General features: G+C 40.1%; 1 protein-coding gene across 1 annotated transcript in view; it reads right to left on the bottom strand.

The window, feature by feature from the left end:
* Positions 1–15,722: 15,722 nt before the first annotated feature.
* CCDC6 (coiled-coil domain containing 6) overlaps positions 15,723–18,510 on the bottom strand; it is a 37,152-nt gene continuing 34,364 nt past the window's right edge. Inside the window, exon 9 of the mRNA XM_009889820.1 lies at positions 15,723–17,081. Within this exon, the coding sequence (XP_009888122.1) occupies positions 16,890–17,081 (192 nt within the window). The 3' untranslated portion in view covers positions 15,723–16,889. The remainder of the gene's footprint in view (positions 17,082–18,510) is intronic.

Here is an 18,510-nt window from a genome sequence, read left to right as displayed (position 1 = left end):
GCAAGCATGGGCCAAGTAGATGACTTCATCTCCAGAACAAAAAGATTACAGTCTCAGCATATCAAAGTATTTTTGTTGAGGCAGTCACCAGGTAGAGCATGAATACTGGAGATGGCTCCTCAGAAGCGGCGTTTGCTTATTCCCCGCTGACAATTCATCTACTTCTTGCCGTAAAGAATACTGAAGTTTAACGGCACGCTTTTATCAGGGCAGGAAGTAGCGTAATGCATTCCTGTGAGACTATGCAGAGTACAGGCACACACTTTTCATCTTGCCCAAGTATTAAGTTCATTTAATAGAGCCGAGTTTGCTTTTCCCTCACTTATTTAACTACATTAAAATACTGAGGAAGGCATTTATTTTCTGTCAATTAAATGGAGAAGCTAATGGTAGCAGTATGAAACAGCCAGCGACCTAAATTCATCTCTGTGCAACCTCATTTCAATGCAAATGTTGTCAATTTTTTTCCTGTATAATGCAGTTCTGCCAGTTAAAATGTAGCCTTATTTCCAGTACTGCCCTTAGCCTAGTCTTGAGTCTTCACAGGCTGAGACCGTGATTCCAAATTACACTGTATTTTTCTAGTTACGCTTATGCATCAATCTGCTGGGACACAGCACACGCTAAAGCAGTTCATAATTTATCTCCAAACATCTGTAAAGTGTCCCCAAAAGCCTACATATTTTGATTTTCTACTGCCAGGACAAACTCAGTTAGTGGGGGGACAAAAGGGAAAGGAAGATTCCGCAATGGGAGGTTTATTTTAAGCCTATGTTAAGCTGCCACCAGGGCTTGCCTAAATATAGATTCGTCCACTGTAAACACCCTTAGTCTGCATTTAGTGCAGACACATGCGGAGTTACTCAGCAATGGCAAGCAGGCTTTACATTCACACCCAGGCCACGGTAACTCTCAATCACAAACTAGTTCTTCGGGAATCGGTTATACGTGGGGTTTTGCATCCAAAGAGAAACACTAACCAATAAAAGCTTACCTCCTCCTCTTGTTGGCATCTTGGCTTTGTCATCTAAGCTCTCAAGATTAGAAGCACGCTCACCGAGGGGCTGTGGCTTTCAGGCCCGGCTCTTCGACTCCTCGTGGTTTGCAAAGGACAGGCAAGCAGGGGCCGTGCGGACGTGTTCCGTGAGCTTCTGCAGCAGCTCACACGAGACAAGGCAGGAAACAGACTGTGTTGGGCAGGTGTGGGTCATTGTTCTGCCACTCAGAAATCCTGGCATCCGTACCACGGTTTCCTGCTAACTCTTGTCCTCCACTTGTTAATGCTTGCTCTGCCTCCGAATCATCAATCATTGTATTCTCCAGCATAAATAAAAAAATAAAAAACTTCACTATACTGAAACTGGCTATCTCAAGTACTGGTAATCGCACCGCATCTGCAAAGAGCTTGGACAATCAATAAATTAGCTTTAAATGTACTTGCTCTGACAACTACAATGTAAACATATCCGGTGTGTTCTACCACTGCAATGTGATACTCTCTCCAAGTTTATGTGAATCATCCCCCCAGTGACTCTGAAGAGAATTGGAAACCATTGTCTGTTTACTGATCATTTGAGCTTCCTTACCAAAAAAGGTACAAATACAAAAAAGTAGGTCTTCACTGAAACAACTCAGGGACTCCTCTGTAACTTCCCTGTAAACCAGACATAAATGTGTAACTGTACCTGTGCTAAACTTTATTTGGATTTTGGGCTTTGCTACTCAAAGAGTATATGGCAAAAACTGTCAGAATAAAGCTTCAGGATGCTGTATTTCGGTAAGCTAGCAGCCCAACATCTGCCAGCGCTGTGCTCTTGCGCTGACCCAGAGTCAGAGTTGTGCAGGGTCAGTAATTGGGATGGTTCCAAACTTCAGTGTATTACTGAGGGGCTGAACCTAGAGGGGCTTTCATCTCTGGGGTACGTCATCTACCAAGTAAATCATGTAACTAGCACTATCTTTGAAACCTTCACAATCTACTTTGAGGAGAAGCATTCCAACTTGTTCAGTAATCATTACAGCAAGCAGTGGAACAATTAGAAAAATCAGAAAACCAAATGGTCAGTGGAATATATGTTACATACTCATCGCTGTCCTGAAAACAGGCCAAGGAAGGCTTCTTCTCAGCGCTGCAAATGACGTTTCCAATGCAACATATCCAATAGCAAGTCCTGTCCAAAGCTGTACACTACTCCATCATTTTGTGAGCATCGGGATTTTGTTTACTTTCCATTGTCATTGTCTGTGGCTTTTTCCCACTTGAGGAAGACTCCAGACACCTGTCACAAATAACACTCCTTACACACGGCCAGCCTGGGGCATCTTAACCCAGTGCTATTACATACACAGATAGAGCTCCGAGTGATTGATTTAGAAGGCATTTGGACAACGTCACCAGAGAAGTGAAGTACACTCTAGTAGGCATAAACAGGTCTGCTTTGGAAATCTTGTAGCATGTTCACATCCATTCTAAATTCATCTGGAGAGTTTCTGGCTAGACATTGCCTTGACCCTCTTGCCCCTTACAATAACTCTTAAAACCTGAAAAGCTTTTGCCTGAACAGTTAGAAATTAGACTACATCTAAGATACAGAGTGAAGCCTCTACCTTGAATTCACAAGGCTTTGGAGAAGATTTTTTTTTTCCCCCAAAGCAAACTCATGTATTTAAGACAAAACCCCAGCCATTTTCATTGGGAATCTAGAATGCTTCCTGAAGGAAGGAAGCAGTCCTACCTTGAACTGTGGGACTGCACAAGTCAGACCCATGACTATGACATAAGACTGAGGGCCAAGACAAGGTTCTGCAGTGGGGTGCAATTTAGGAAGGGGTAGGCTGGGGTTGGAGTAAGCTCTTCGGATTCGTCTTTTAGGGATGAGTCTTGCCTCAGAGAAAGGTTATTTCTCCATTGATTCATGTGGCTTAATTTTAGGTAATGAGAAGTCCCTCAGAAGAGGCATAACATCTGCAAGGATATTAAAAGGATTTGAGAGTGAGACAACAAAAAAAAGTGTTCATTTGAAAAAAACCCTAGCTATCCTTATTTGGCTACACTTATTTTTGTATTTTGGAAATAGTTGAGACACTGGAGAAAGTTTATTTTAAATATGCCTACACAGGCTTCAAATTTATTTTTAACACACAAAGCATTCCTATACAGTTAAAAGCTGTGCCAACTGACACATGAATTTCCTCTTCCATTTTCCTCCTCATTGCTGTTTCCCCCCCTCCATAGTCATTAAAAGAAGTCTATAATTTGTCCAAGAGTTCGACTGGCACAGACTTCATGTACAACTTGACAGCATCATAGAAAATGCCATTGTTTCAAGTTGCAGAATTTTATATTTTAAAAAATATTACTTTAGATATCCATGACTATTCATGACTCAATCTTAGAGCAGATTTACCCTAGTTAAAAGAGTTGAAGTAAAACAGGTAAAAAGAGACGAATTTTAAATTTCAATAGGTCAATGGTGAATTAAAGCCGCATTTGCAGAAAATAATTATTTTTCTTAAAGGGAAGTTTTCTGCTTTAGGATAAGCTGACAAACCACCTTAAGTTTCTCCAGCCCAGAGATGGAAAACATCCTTAATGGCTTCCTTTAACCTATCTTTGAAGTCCTGCAGTAATTATGCAACTGCTCTGGAAACAGAAGAGGAGCCGCCAGGAACCCTGCCTCTGAGCAGAGTGTTGGGAGGGGAAAACAAAAAAGTCTTTGCCGAGACTTCCCCCCACCTCAGCCTTAGGCCAACTTGGATGGGAACCCTGTAGCAAGTGTCAGGCTTTTATTGTCTGCTTTATTTTTTGGGATTTGTTGTGGAGGAAGAAAGCGAAGCCTGAGCATCATGTGGACAATTTTAATATCAGGGCATAAATGCTGAGAGAACAGTGCCCTGGCTCCTTTTGCCCCTGTGGGAATAATGCTGCTGTGCCTTTCATTGAACTCTGAGATCTGAGGCTTGGAGGAAGCGTTCAGTTTAGAAACCATTGTAATATTTTCAGGAAGGTGTAGAAGACGTCAAAGCTAATTTCAAAGCCCACTCATCCATTTGGAATTTGCAACCAAACTTAGTTCTCATTTCTGCTTGTCTAAGTCCAAAATAACCTCACTTTAGTTATTTCATCAGTGTGAACAAGAACAACAGCTGACCCACAATACCTGGGTAAGTGCCAATTTCAGCCCTCAACAAATCCAAGTATTTTGGGGAACTGATCAAAGGTTCATTGATGTTTGCTGAATTATATCTTAAGAGATTCCTTGCATTAATACATTTTAAATAAGATCAGGTGGCAATTCATAAATGCAAGTGGTAGTGCTGTGAAAAAAGCAAACCATTACACACTCTTCTTTCCAGAACAGTTTTAAAAAACAGGAATTCGGAAGATAGGACATAACTGAAAAGCATGTCAGAGTATGGAAGCTGTACTGTCAGCAGCAGATGAGACTACTGTAGCATGACAGCTAAACTTGGCAGGTTCCTTATCATTTGTAAATTACAGGACATTTTTATCATTAAAGAAAAAACTCTAAGTTATAGTTCTACAGTGGTAAAGGAAAGCTGCCCTAGCAATTATAGGAGATTGTCAAAATGCAGTATGGGCCAAAGAGCAAGAGAAGCAAGTAGCAGGCAAATGAACCTGGCAGTGTGTTAACAAAAAAAGCAAAGCAAAACAAAACCCCAATACACCTAAACCAAAAAATTAAGGCAAGAAGTTTAAATAGATTTTCATACCCACAAAAATTACCAGGCTACAATTTTGGCTGCTTGTGCCAGTACAAACCATTCAACCTGTGAATTTTGTAGCCTGAAAGACTATCTTAGTCACAATCAATTCTAACAGTGTACAGTTTATTCAACATTAAATGGCTTGACTTAGTAAATCTTTAGTAATAAAATTTGCTAAAGATTTGCTATCATGAGGCATCCTGACTCTGATCAATTAAACACTAGGACTCTTTGGGAAAGAAACTAACTTACTTTTATAGTTTTCTTCAAAGAGGTAACTGTGGAAAATGGAGATACCTTACATTTAACAGAAACCTGAAACTAAGAAAAAGTTTCAGAATCAGAGCATTCCAAATATTTCAAAAGAACAGAGTTCTGTAAAGACTGAGTAAAGTGAAAATATTGGGAAAAAACCCCAAGCTATTTAGCAAAAATACCAAAATCTGGTCCATTTCCTGTTAGAAAACAAGCTGGATTTGCCCCTCACTCAGTTATTAAGCAATGCAAAGGCAAGTATTCTTGTTCACATTGTGCCTTCCTCACCCTTGTTATTCCCCTGGTGCATCCAAACTGTTTTCATGTATTGCTCATAATGATTCCTTTCATTATTCAAATCAACATTCTGTAAAATGGAGGGTGGTTAAGTTAAGCTGTTAAACACCAGAACAGAAACAAAGTCTTTTTTCCCTTGCCTGACAGTCCTGTCCTGGAAACAGCAGTCCATGTTGAATGTTAAAAGTTCAAAGTGTAAAAACCCTTCAGGGGTTCTTGCTCTTGATAGACATGGGAGATGGTGTTCACAGAAGCTCATTATTTCCTTCATGTTTTTCTTTCCGTTTTCCTTCCATACGTCTCTCCCCTTGAACCCTCTGCAGACAAAGATAGGAACAAGCCTGAACTAGTTTAACTCTGAAATGAGACTCCAGCTTGCACACTGGCAGTGCTAAAAATGTGCTACGGTATTCAATCCAAAATGGGTTTGGGTTTTGTCTTTTACAGATCAGGCAGATGGGCAGCGCTAAGATAGGTGGTAAAACTGGCAGGATATTAATGATATTTCTAGCCACGTCTGCACATGCACAGAGATTTTCCTAGGAACATCTCTCTAGAACAAAAATACCATTATGCTCCAGACAAGCTTAGCAGGGTTATTGCTGCCAAGAGACCATGTTTTCCCAAGATTCTAGGTAAGATTTGGGATCAAATTGTAGTTAACATGAATTACACTGCAAAGGGACATCATTTATTTCAGTTAGGTGGATTCCTAAAATATACCATAAAATAAAAGTCAAAGCTTTATCGTACGATCTCGACTCGCACAAATTGTTCTTGCAATACATCATCCCTTAAATCAGGGAGGCTGCTGGAACAAGGCCACAGCATTCCCAGAGCACCTCTGGGAAGCTCTTGGGGTGTTTCAGCTAAAAAGATAGGTTCCCCTCTTAGTTCAGATATTAATTTCAGTTATACAGAGCCAATATATATACACTTAATAGTAGGAGATGCTGTAGTCTACACGGAAGTTTTTTTAAGAAACTGAATGACTTTTCACAATATGAAATGGTTAACTTGAAAACCCTTAATTGTCTTCAGGAACTAACAGCATTAAAATTGTCCTTAATTAAACAGTCAAGACAACAGCCAGACTAATCCTAGAGTTCCTTAATAGCATGAGGAATGCAGTAAGTTTTAACAGGTTTAATTCCTTAGCATGTTGTCATGGCTAACACTTGTTTCGGAAAGAAAACCCAGGAAAATAAATTTAAACAAAACTTATGACAGTTACAGTTCACTAAATCTGCTGCAAAAATCTCTGTGCAGGAAAAGTGAACAGATGACTTTAAAATTATACAGAAATACGTCCCAACAAGCAAAAGCAACACAAGAGTGAGTGAAGTTTAAAAGCCTTGATCGTTTTAATCACCCATCCACAGAAACTCATTTCTAGCTACAGCTTCTGTGAAAATTAAGATTTTGCTGATATATAACACTGTAGCTGTGGACTTGATCACATTTAGGTACTTCAATTTCTCTACTGCCAAGGCTGTGCTATATATTTTACTTACATTGGGGCCCACATAATCGATAGATTAGTTCAACAGGCAGATCTAGATCTACAAGACACGCAACAGCAGGAGAATAACCCCTAAACCCACTGCCAATCTTTTCTTCCCCCATTTGCTCAAGAATAAACTGATACGTAAATTATAACCTAGTTCAGGTACAGAAAGGTGCTTCATTGCCAAGGTTCATAGGCAGCATTTAACAACTCAGAAATGATGTCCTGGTTCCTGTTGTGCCACTTCCAGGAGCTTTCAGTCCTTTGGGGTAATCGACCATCCCAGCAATTCCCAAAGAGCTCCTTCCGTCCCTTTCCCTACTGGTAAGTACTTCTACACTTCTCCATTTGGCACTGCTCTCTACTTTTCTGGCTGTTCCTAGCTTTCCACCAAGTGTCTCCACAGTTCATCCAGTTCTCTGATATAACTGGAGTTTGCTTTGACACTTTCTGGTGCCAGCACTGCTGCATAAGAGAAGCAAACCCTCCTAGTGTCGCTCAGCTTCGGGCTGTTCACAGCCAGCAGGCAGTTGGTTCTGGGAGTCCTAGCTAGGCAGAGAGGAAAGGGCTAGTCAAAAGATATTTGAATATCTGTCCTATTTACTCTCTGCCCCTTTATCAGCCTCAAATACCACTCTACCCTTTCAAACAGGTCCATCTATTCTCCTTCTGCTCATCATGGCAGCATGACGTTCTAATATCCTCCTTCAGTCACTTATCAGTATCACACATCTGTATTAGACACACTTTTAGACATAGGACTGGGTCCTGTGCCATTTTCAAAACAACGGGTGCTTTCTTTGGCCAACGTGGCATTTTGGTTTATTCCTAGATTTTAGGATAATCAGGCAAGACTATGCTGTGGCAGTGCACAGCACCTCCAGCCCATGGGAAAGGGCCGCTGAGCTCGTCTTTCATCCGCAAAGTCCTGTTGTTTCAGGTTCTGAAGAGACAGAAAGCGGCCAAAAGCTGGAGGGGTGGGGAGGCTCCAACCCTTACAGTACCAAACCTGGTGGGCTAACAGCACACTTGTTTGCAGGGCCAAGGGCTGCAAAGCCACCTCAGCCTCTGCTTCCTCCATGCTTGTTTCTACCTTATTCTGCACCTAGCTACAAGGGTGAAGGAAGGCTCTCTGAGGCTGCTCTCCCAACACTCTATGCAGCTTTGGATCCTCCCTACAGGGCACGAGACACCTAAAGGCTCAGAAGGTCCTGAGGACATCGGCCTACCCTGGGGTAACCAAGCACGGTGCAACTGTCCCAGTGCAGGCAAGGTATACAGAAAGGGAAATAACAACACCTAGAGGGCAGTTATTAAAAACAAACAAACAAACCAACCCCACAAGAAGTAACCACACAACTGTTTTCATATCACAATGACTGCAAAAATTCACATAAAAGCGATCCAGACCGATTTGCCTTATTTGGTGATGCAGATTCTCAAATCTGCATATGCCAAAGAAAGTCAGGTACCAATCTCAGCTGAATTGCAAAATCACTTTATATTACTAACCTTCCTTCTTTCCTTTGCTAGAAAATAAACAAAAGTAGAGAGCATGTGTTGAAGAGCTAGAGAAAAATTAGCATGATTTTTAGGCAACATGAAAATGACAGGCCACAGCAGATGTTAAATTCCCATCTCCAGGCAGAAAGATAGGAGTAATCATTATTGACCTCTTCTCCATTCATTTTTTGCTGCTGACAGGCAAGACAGTGTTAAGATTCACTATGGAATTACAACCTGCTACATTCAGCAGCAACTGTCAAAATGGATTCAGATCCAGAACGGCAGAGCCCAGTTTGCAATACGTCTTTTTCCCACTGGATCGATGGGGCCTTCAGTTACAGGAGAAAAGCCAGTGTGACTACAGGGACTGAGGATGAAAGGAGGTAGGAGTGGGTATACTTCTGAAGTTCATCCCAGAAAATACATTCCACATTGTGACTGGGCAAAATAAAACTCCATGTAATGTATTATAAAGGAGACCTCAAGCTATGGAAATGCTCTCTACTATACTGTGATCCCTGAACACAGCTGGAGACACCCAGATGTTCTATGAGGCTCCTGTAATTTCTCCAACTCACCTCTAGTATGACAAAGAAAAGCATTCATGCTGTGAAGTTTAAATCAGTCCCGCTAGACATCAGTATTTCCCTCCTTGTTAGGAAGGGCGGAGTTGGTCACAAAACAGGCACTTGAGACTCCCACAGACCACTCTTCTGCTTTCATTAAATTCACACACCAGATTTTGTTCAAGCCTGAGAGAAAAAATATGGGGCACACTTTACAGCATTTTCACTAATATAAAGTATTTGGAACTGATCTTGCTCCACTCTGCAAACACAAGCCATATCTAGCTTCCACTTTTCATTCTTCATTGTAAACACTCCAATTCTTGCTCCATATCACCCAAAGGAAAAAAAGTTCTTCACAGCAGGCATCACCCCCAGTTCACTGGTTGCACAAAGAGACTCTTCCCCATGCAGGAGTAAAGCCATAGCTGATTTTCATGCAGAGCCCTGAGGCTCAAAAGCAAGGTTCCCATCTCAGTTTCCCCAATACCTGTCTTTAGTGTTTGCTGCATTCAAGTGAACTAGTGGTCTTTATATGTACCTTCAGTCTCCATCTGGGAAATGCAGGACTGACTACAACCTCTTCTTGCTTCTGGGCTGAAAGATATACTACATACCTTGAAAGGTATGGAATGGCCTCAAAAGCACGTGAAACAGACTAATATCCAAGCCAGCATCTTTACATACAGGAAGGATTAGGCTTATTAAAATTGCTTGCTTTGCAATGCATCCTTCTTTCTCCTGCTCTCAGCAGTTTACCAGAATTTCTAAGTTAACTCCTGCAATGCTGGGAACTTGCTTTCCTTTACAGAGGGATACAAGCACCGGAAGAAATACAAAAGAACCATCCAAAGGGGAGATCACCCGGACAAGGCAACCTGAAATTAAACCAGTCACATACATCATTTTTCCATTTTCATCTGGTCTTCTGAAACTATTCAAGTGACTCATTTCTGTTTGGACGAACGTCAGAGAGAAAACAAACGACACGCATGAAGACAGACAGCATCAACACAGCTCATCCATCCCGTTCACAGACCCACCGGCTGTGCCAGTGTGAGGCAGGGTACTCGCAAGCAGACAGGCTGAACTACCGATTGCTCAGCATTGGCAGCAGTGGAGAGAGAAGAATAAAGGCATTTTAAGAAATACTGCATGTGTTCTAGGAACAGAGAGTAACACGGACCAGCTAGATTAGTATTCACTAAAGTACACCAGATTAAATGGAATAGGATGCTTTACATTGCACGCAGAGGTCTGTGCTGACTAGTGCAGAGCGTGCGGTCACAGAGATATGCAGTTGAACAAAAAGACAGAGACAAGTGGATTCAACCAATGAGTTTAGCAAGGCTCAGGCACTGAATATAGGGTAAGCACAGATAAGTGCTACTAAGACTTTAAGATCTAAGCCCAGAAACTTGGTAATACAGCCAGACACAGCAAATAATACTTAGAAAAGCTATTGAGTATGCCACACAGGTGAGCTCCGTGCTAAGTTGATGAGTGAATGCATACAACAAAAAGGTGACAAAGCCAGAGATTTCACAAGGGATGACACAACAAAGTACGCACAGAATTTTCACAAATGCATACCATCATCTTTAGGCATCTAAGTTTATAATTCAACTATAACACTGCAGTTACAGTACACTATATGCCTGCTTTTCTCCTCTGTTTCTACGCAAAGATAGTTAATGTGATGTCCCAGTATCAAGAAAGCACTCACTACAATTAAAAAAAGATAACCACAAACTCAAATTGGTTAACACTAATATTATTAAATATAATAATTGACTAATGTTTTAAGATGACAAAACGGTAGAAACCACAGTGGATTCTCAAGATAAATTTCCATTAGAAAAATGACTGAATCCATCAATAGTAGAACTACTTAACTGTAATCAGGTTTGATGACAAGAAAATCAAGGAAAGCTGAAGCAGACCACCAGATACCATAACCTTTACAACTATAAAGAAATAGCAAAAGCACTCTTTTCTGAACTACAAAATATACAGCACACCCCTTAATGCAGGCAAGAAAACTTTTTCTTTTTCCCTTCTCTTCCTCTCATACTTAATATCAGATTAGAAAAGTAGCTGTACTGCTGTATACTGCTTTTGACTCAAAGCACGTAAGATGAGTTTTCCTATAACTTTACACAAATACACACCTCTGTCCCTATGAGCTTAGAAAAACTGGAAAAAAGATGAAACTCTGTTCTTCTCCTACCCCCCAATCATCAAAGTACCCTCTTCAAGGTAAGCAGGCCTACTAAGACCAAAAGACACTGCAGTTCTTGCTGTGGCAAAACCCCCCAAACTCTCACTGGAAGGCAGCTGTAAAAGGTTAAACATACACGTTTAATTCAGGGGGAGAAAGATATTCTGAAATTTTCCCATAATAATAGCTCAATAAGTATAGCTACATTCTTCCAAGACAGAAGCAAAAGAACATTCACCAAATCCAAAGTGAGGAGCAACTCCTATGCAAACTTTATTATGCAAATAGGATAATCCCCAGGCTCCCCCCTCAGCCATTTAAGTGAAAATACCAGAAATGGTGCAACTAGAATCAAAGACAGCAAAACCAAAAACAAGTACACATCTCTCCCTGATTCCTAGTTCTCATTTTCTTCCTCTTTTTCCCAGTGATGACAGGCTGACAGAGAGAAGGAAATAGACATCCACCCCATACTCTTCCATACAAGTAAATACAAAAAAATCAAGTGTTTATTGGAAGTCTGCATGAAGGCACAGATGAGCTTGATTACAGACACATCGTAACAATTACAAATATATGTAAACACCTTGAGATATACAACAAAGCAATAATACAGCTAATACAGGAATAAAATATAACATGTTAAAAAAAAAAGTCTTTGTATCTGAGGTTCTTTCAACGATAAGCTCCAATTCACACCAACACAGTGTAATGTTTTTAAAGTCACCACTTGGATTCATGCTCAACAAAACTGCACTTTGACTACTGTTGTTAACCAGTGGATTTATAAATTTGATCCGAATTTGAAAAGGCTTCCTTCACTGGGATCAGGAAAACATAGGAATAACCAGCTAGACACCCAACCAACCTATAATGAGGCTTCATAGATTCTCTAAATACACAAGAGCAATCACCAAGGTACTGAAATTAAATACAAGCTTCAGAAAAGCTCAAGGACGCTTGTTCCATTTTTACTTGCATTTGAGGAAATTGTTGTATTTCTGCAGGAAAGGAACAGTCTACAGCTGTCAGGTGATTTTTTTCTTCCTCCACAGGAGGCTTAGATTTCATCTGAAACACCTGCCAAAACAAAAGTCAGCAATCACAAACTAAAGTGCCTTGGACAGCTTAGGTTTTACCACTAGAATAAAACACCTTCGTTTATAGATACAGTATTAATTTATATCGTGAGAAAACCCGCCTTTGCACGTACAAGACTACTTCCAATATTTCTGTGGAAAGGGGAATTGCTTTTTTGTTTTTTAATTAGAGACCAATGCCAGGAATTTAGATAACTGTGACATAACACTTTCTGAAACGAAACCACACAGAAAAAAAAAAAAAAAGTAGTTTTAGTACAGGCAATTCCCAGGCCTAGCCAAAGAGTACTCTGAGCAGCAATTTACTACAGGAACACACAGTCTTCTCAAACTCAACCTTCAACCATCTGTCCTAACTACCCACTTCTCCTCCAGAAAAGCTTTATAACCTCCAGAGCCCAGTTCCAGTGAGGAAGACTCCTACCTCGGTAATACATGCAGAACAAAACCTAGCACAGCTATGACATTTCTCCTGACCCTGCAGCCACATCATCCCAACCTAAAGATGAGGTAGTACATTTCTTTGGAGCCTAACTAGTTGAATAGGAACACGCACTATTCTCCCCAGTGTAGCAGCTGTCTGTTAAGGCAGTGCCAAAGTCCAAAGTTTTATCTCCTTTTCAGGGCACGTTACTAATGCAAAACCAGCAACAGCTGCTTTAAAAAATTAAAAAATCATGATATGAGCACACACTCCCACTTGAACTAGGACTGCATTGTAAAGGCCACGATCTGGCATATTCAGTGACTTTCTCCAGTCCACAAAGTGGCAGTGACTCAGCCTCTATTTATACTGCGACTAGTGGTTACTACCCAAAAGGAACATGAAGGATATCCTGAGTACTTATTACAGTGAGATGTGGAATTTAAAAAAATTAAAAGATTAACAATGCTAGTCCGAATCCGAAAAGGGCTGAAGCTCCTCAGGGAACTGAGGAAAACAGATTGTCTCTATGCATACAGTCCATTTGGTACTTAAGGGCTCTGTTTTCTTTCAGATCTTTCCCCTCGAGGAGGTTGTTGTAACATATGCATGTATTATAATTTTATAGCTTACACTCATAAACCTTCTGGTTTCTTATGAGATGGCTTGAACTGGAGAAATATGCTCTGCATAGTCCATGCTCTGTAGACTCCCAAGGATCAAAAAGAAATAGACTGCCATGACTGAAACAAAAAGGAAACATCAAAAAGTTGAACAGTATTAGAATTCACACTGCTTGTAAAACTAAGCATTAGGATTAGAAAAAACACTACAAGACTTAAACAAAGTTCCTGGATGCACCCTCTTAGTAAGCAATAATCAATACCAAGGATGAGAGACTGTGTTGTTCGATTGACAAAGTGTTGAAGGCTCTTTTATTCGTCTCCGTGATCGTTTCCCTTTTATTTAACAAAACATACAGAGCCTAAATTGTCTCCTGCCAGCAGTGCAACTCACTCAGATCCCAGCAAGCTTATTCATTTTCATTGCTTCCAAGACTGCATTTTTCATCCAGCTGAAGTGCACAGGGATTCCACCCAGGCAGATGGATTCCTGAACATGAACACTTTAACAGGAAAGGAATCCTGTTCTGTTCAGTTCCAGTACAGCAATTGCCAATAAGAAAGCACTGATGCTTTCCTGAAAAACTCCGATAGTCCTTCCTGCCCTTGGGAATATGCTCTCAAAGGAGTACATGTAGTTAAAACAATCTTATCTGGCTGTTAGCTGGAAGACTATCTCCGAACAGTCCCACCTCTTCTTCCAAAGAACTTCTCTGGAACAAATCGTGGATAAAATAAACTCTTAATGCTCTACAGAGTCTCAGCTGCATTCCAGTGTCCAAGCCAGATCCCTTGAGAGAAAAAGTAAAAAGAAAGCTGCTGATTGTCAGAGAGGAAAGCACTGCTCAAACAGCTAAAAGATTATTATTTTTTTTTTTTAAAAAAAAAAACCCTTTAGCTGTAAAGGGGTACACTCACAAAATGCTCATCACAGCTAAAAATTGCTAAATTGCCTCTGTGGCCTTTCACAACTAGTGATGATACAGGGTGCAGTAAGGAAAAGGACAGCAGGAACCCACCCGGGTGCTTCTGAGATAAAGAAGCCATGCAGTTAGGCCCTCATGGTAAGCTGGACCTCACTGTCAAGTGAGTTTCTCCAGTCTGTAGGAGATCTGATAAAAATCACAGCTTCAGAAACGTAATTCATGACTATAATTCACCAGGAAAACTGAAAATCCATTTACATTTATTAGGAGATGGTTGTGCACAATTCCTCATCGTATTCAAAAAGTCTACAAATAGAGTTCAACACTTCTGATTGCAAGCAAATGTTTGTTCAACTTTCTTAGTTAGGTAAGGCTGATTTAGCGCCTTGTTACACTTTGAGGATTTAGCATACATTTGTCAGTTCTTTACTTTCCTCTGGTAACAGTCCCACTGGAATATTAAGGAGAGTTCACTAAGACACTTTATAAGAGCCGCTGAACTTGGGTTACACAAATTCAGTTTTGGAATATGCTTCAAACGTAAATTATTCTCAGCAATTCTCCATTTTAAGATCTTAAACCAACACTGTCAAAGGCTTTCCCCCGCCCCCCCCTGCATTCATGCTACCACCACTATGAGCTCACACTCTATAGAGCCGCACAAGAATCTCAAAGCACTTCAGAAAGGAGGGCACTGGTTTAAGTAGTGGTACACTTGAGCTGGAATCCTGCTTATAAAATAATACATTTTTTTGTCTTACGTTTACAAAAGGACAAGTGTCAAACTAAAGCAATCCTATCTCGACTCAGTCCCACCTCTGACTGCCTGTAACCTTCACACACGCGATCCTACCACTGATTCAGGGGCTGTCTTTAACTACAATGCTCATAGCTAAGTTTCCTGTATGGCAAAGCTGAGCATCTGCTACGGTCAATTATTTTCAGATGGAAGCACTGGTCATATTTTAGGCCTGCCACAATCTTGAGAATCACTTGATTGGAGAGTCACTACCACAACTAATGTAATTTGATAATGCACTTGATCCCGTATTGGTTTAAGAAGTGTAATAGACTATATATGCATTTCTCTAAACTCTCTCAGAGCTGAAACTACATTGCTACAGTGAAGAAATTCTAGTTTTGCCTTAAGCGGAACCTTTTATGACATTATTTTAACTTACTATTTTGATTTAGAGCACTAATTTTATAAAGATTTTCAGTTTGCAATTCTTACTGAATAGGTGAGCGGCAAACATGAAAATAGATATATACAAGTGTTAGTATACTACCAGAATGCTGTACTTCCTTCTTAAAAATGTCCTTAATAAAGCATTAGGCATGTCAAACAAACTTTTGTAAACAAAAGATAAATTACTCACGTTCTGCTCTGATTATAGCCAGATACATATTCTCATAAAATAAACATTCTCTTGTCATTTTCCATGGCCCACATATCCATATATATGAGGTAAACCACTTAAAATCATCAATAATATATAAACCTCAGTACTCAACAGGAACCTCAAGAAAAATGTAACTGAGTAAGATGTCAATATCAAGAAGTGACACTTTGTTCCACTGCAAAGTGAAACCAATTTATTTGTGCTAAATGAATGGAAAGAATGTATTCAGAATACATTTCTTTATACATTGTACCGGCTTAGGCTGCTAAATAAGCATTCATTAGTGCCACGTTGTGCTACTTTCTTGTACTCTGTTTCTACCAAGCATACAACATTTTGGCTGGTAGGCCAATATATTCCTATATGCTCATCTCATTTTCTAACAGACTTTTGAACATTTAGAATACCTGTTCAAACTTTGCTTCAGGGGACTCACAATTAATGTATTTCAACAAGAAAAAAATTATCATGAGCTGTTCTCTACAATCACACTGCCTTCTGCAGCAAAAAAATCAAAGAGCACACTGTAACCAGCTATCAGTAACCTGCGGGCAGGACCACACTTACCGAAGTTAATTGTGACAGATCACACAGTATGGGCAGCTTACAGGTTAACGTAAATGTCAAGTGAAATCATCAAATCTTAAGGTCCACGAATTGTACATTCCACAGACTCCAAGAAGCCAGTTCCCTCACTGTAAAATTCAGACTGTACCATACGTTTGAGGTGCTTTTAATCAGGAGAAGTATGGATGTGTCCTGTGTGCTGAATTAAGCTTATTTACTACGTAACACAATGGAGTATGTGTCTTGGGCACTGATTAGGGTGTCTGACTCGCTTTTGCACTAGAAGCTGTTATTTCAAATGACTGAAACGTAGTGCTGATTTTCCATAAGCTTGGTAAACGCTGTAATATTTCAGAATTTATCATATAGCCCATCATGCCTTTAATTTTCTGCAAATTGTCATGAAAAAATATAAAAAGGTATCCCTTTAATTTTACAAACCTAAAAGCCAGGAAAATGAAGCTTTGGAGCCAAGCAAAACGACATAATGCCGTATTACCAAACAGAGTAGCAAATGTTCCAGCCAGAGAATGGACATACATGTAGTTCAAGTAAACACTGATGGAAAACTTTGTTAAGTTAGTGTTGTAGACCCACAACACTGGCTGCATTTTATACAAACGTTTACAACACAATTAACAGTGAAGCCTATATAACCTCAGTGCAAATAAGTCAAATCCAAATATGCCAAGGAAGCCTTTGGCTTTTAGTAAACTGCTCCAAGTTATGAGTCCACTTCTGACATACAGACTGCTGAGCACATGCACTAAGGCTGAGAGGAGGGATGCACTGAATGTTGAAAAGTGGCTGACTGCGATGCTGCGGATTGGACCGTAGGTTGCACAGGTGGTGGAGGTGGTGGCGGAGGTGGCTGCACTGGGGTCTGCGTGTTTGGAGAAGGAGGAGGAGTGGGCCGTTTAAATTTGTCGGGGCTGTTACTTCTTCGTGGTGAAGGCCTCTGCAGAACAAATATTGAAATTATGTTTAACACACTCCTGAACAACTTTAGGTGCAAGTCCTCTAATCAATGTACTGAGCTTGGCAAAGAAAAAAAAAGAAAAAAAAGAAAAACCCACAAAAAAATTCCAAACAATTATGTGGGAAGAATCCATTTCAAAACATTGCAAGAATCACAATACAACTTTTATATAAAATAAACATTACTCTGAAATTGAGTAGCAAAGGAAAGGGGAAGTACTTTTGAGATCAAACAAAACACACATTCCTTTCTGTCAGCTTGCAGGAAATGTACGCAAGTCCTATGTCCTAAAGATACATTTACCTATAATGACCAGCAACCTGAAACGAAATGAGAGATGCTGCAGAGCCAGCACTTTCCACTTGTGCTTGCCCAGCCAGTAGATGCTTATGAACCTTTAACTTTACACTGCTGGCATGTGAAGTCCAACTACGTGGCACCTGAGTGTGGGTAGGAATGTTTCAAATGCCAGAGAGTCTGCCCAGAATCTCCAGCTTTCTGAAAGACTCTTAACCTGCACACTGGAGCAAAACCAAAGCATAACCCAAGTTGTTCTCTGGAGAACAAAAAGACTGCAATCCTTTGAGTTGCAGGAGTGAAGCAGTTGTTAAGAGAGCTCCCCTCAACAGAAACCACAGATTTTCAACAACCTGCATGTTTAAACACAAACATTTGAAAACCACTTTATCTTTACAAACCAGTAGGGGTGGGGCAGGAATCATCTTTAATGTTAACAATGAAAAAATATAAATTACACTGCACAACACTAACTTCTGTACTTTTGAAACCAAAATGCTCGCTACTTACCGATCCAGTTAGCATTAATCAAGAACCTCATGACATGACAAACCACCCACCCAAAATTAATAATAATCAACCAAAGGTGATCAGCTCTGGGGAGAAGCATGATTACAGTGCTATACCACATGTACTACAGGTGAAGTCAATTTATTCTGTAATGGAGATCAAAAACGAAGAGTCAAGAATCAAACTGCAGTTTAGTCAAATAATGTATATTGTATCTATTTTTCTGCACAACTATGTACAATTGATTAACGGTCTATGCAAAATGCCAAGGGATTGTTGACAACCGACTGATATCTCTGAAACACTTAAAATCATTTATTGCTTTTGCATACATCTAACAATATGAAGGGACCAGGTTTCAGTATCAAGACAAAGCCAACAGCTACTCATCAACGCTCTTCTGAAAACAATTAGTATTTTGTCCTGAAGATTATCTTTTTCAGAGTGACTCAACGTGACACCAATTAATCTACAGTTTCAGAAAGAGTAGCATTTCACAGATACTGAACAGAACAAGTTCCTTGAAAAACTTATTTATAAAATTAGGTTCCAGGTTTTCCAGAAGCATTAAGATCTTCCTGTGACTAACTCATGTGACACA

This window comes from Charadrius vociferus, unplaced genomic scaffold (assembly GCF_000708025.1).
Source record: "Charadrius vociferus isolate BGI_N301 unplaced genomic scaffold, ASM70802v2 scaffold738, whole genome shotgun sequence".
Classification (NCBI taxonomy): domain Eukaryota; kingdom Metazoa; phylum Chordata; class Aves; order Charadriiformes; family Charadriidae; genus Charadrius; species Charadrius vociferus.
This window is presented reverse-complemented; position numbering and strand designations above follow the sequence as displayed.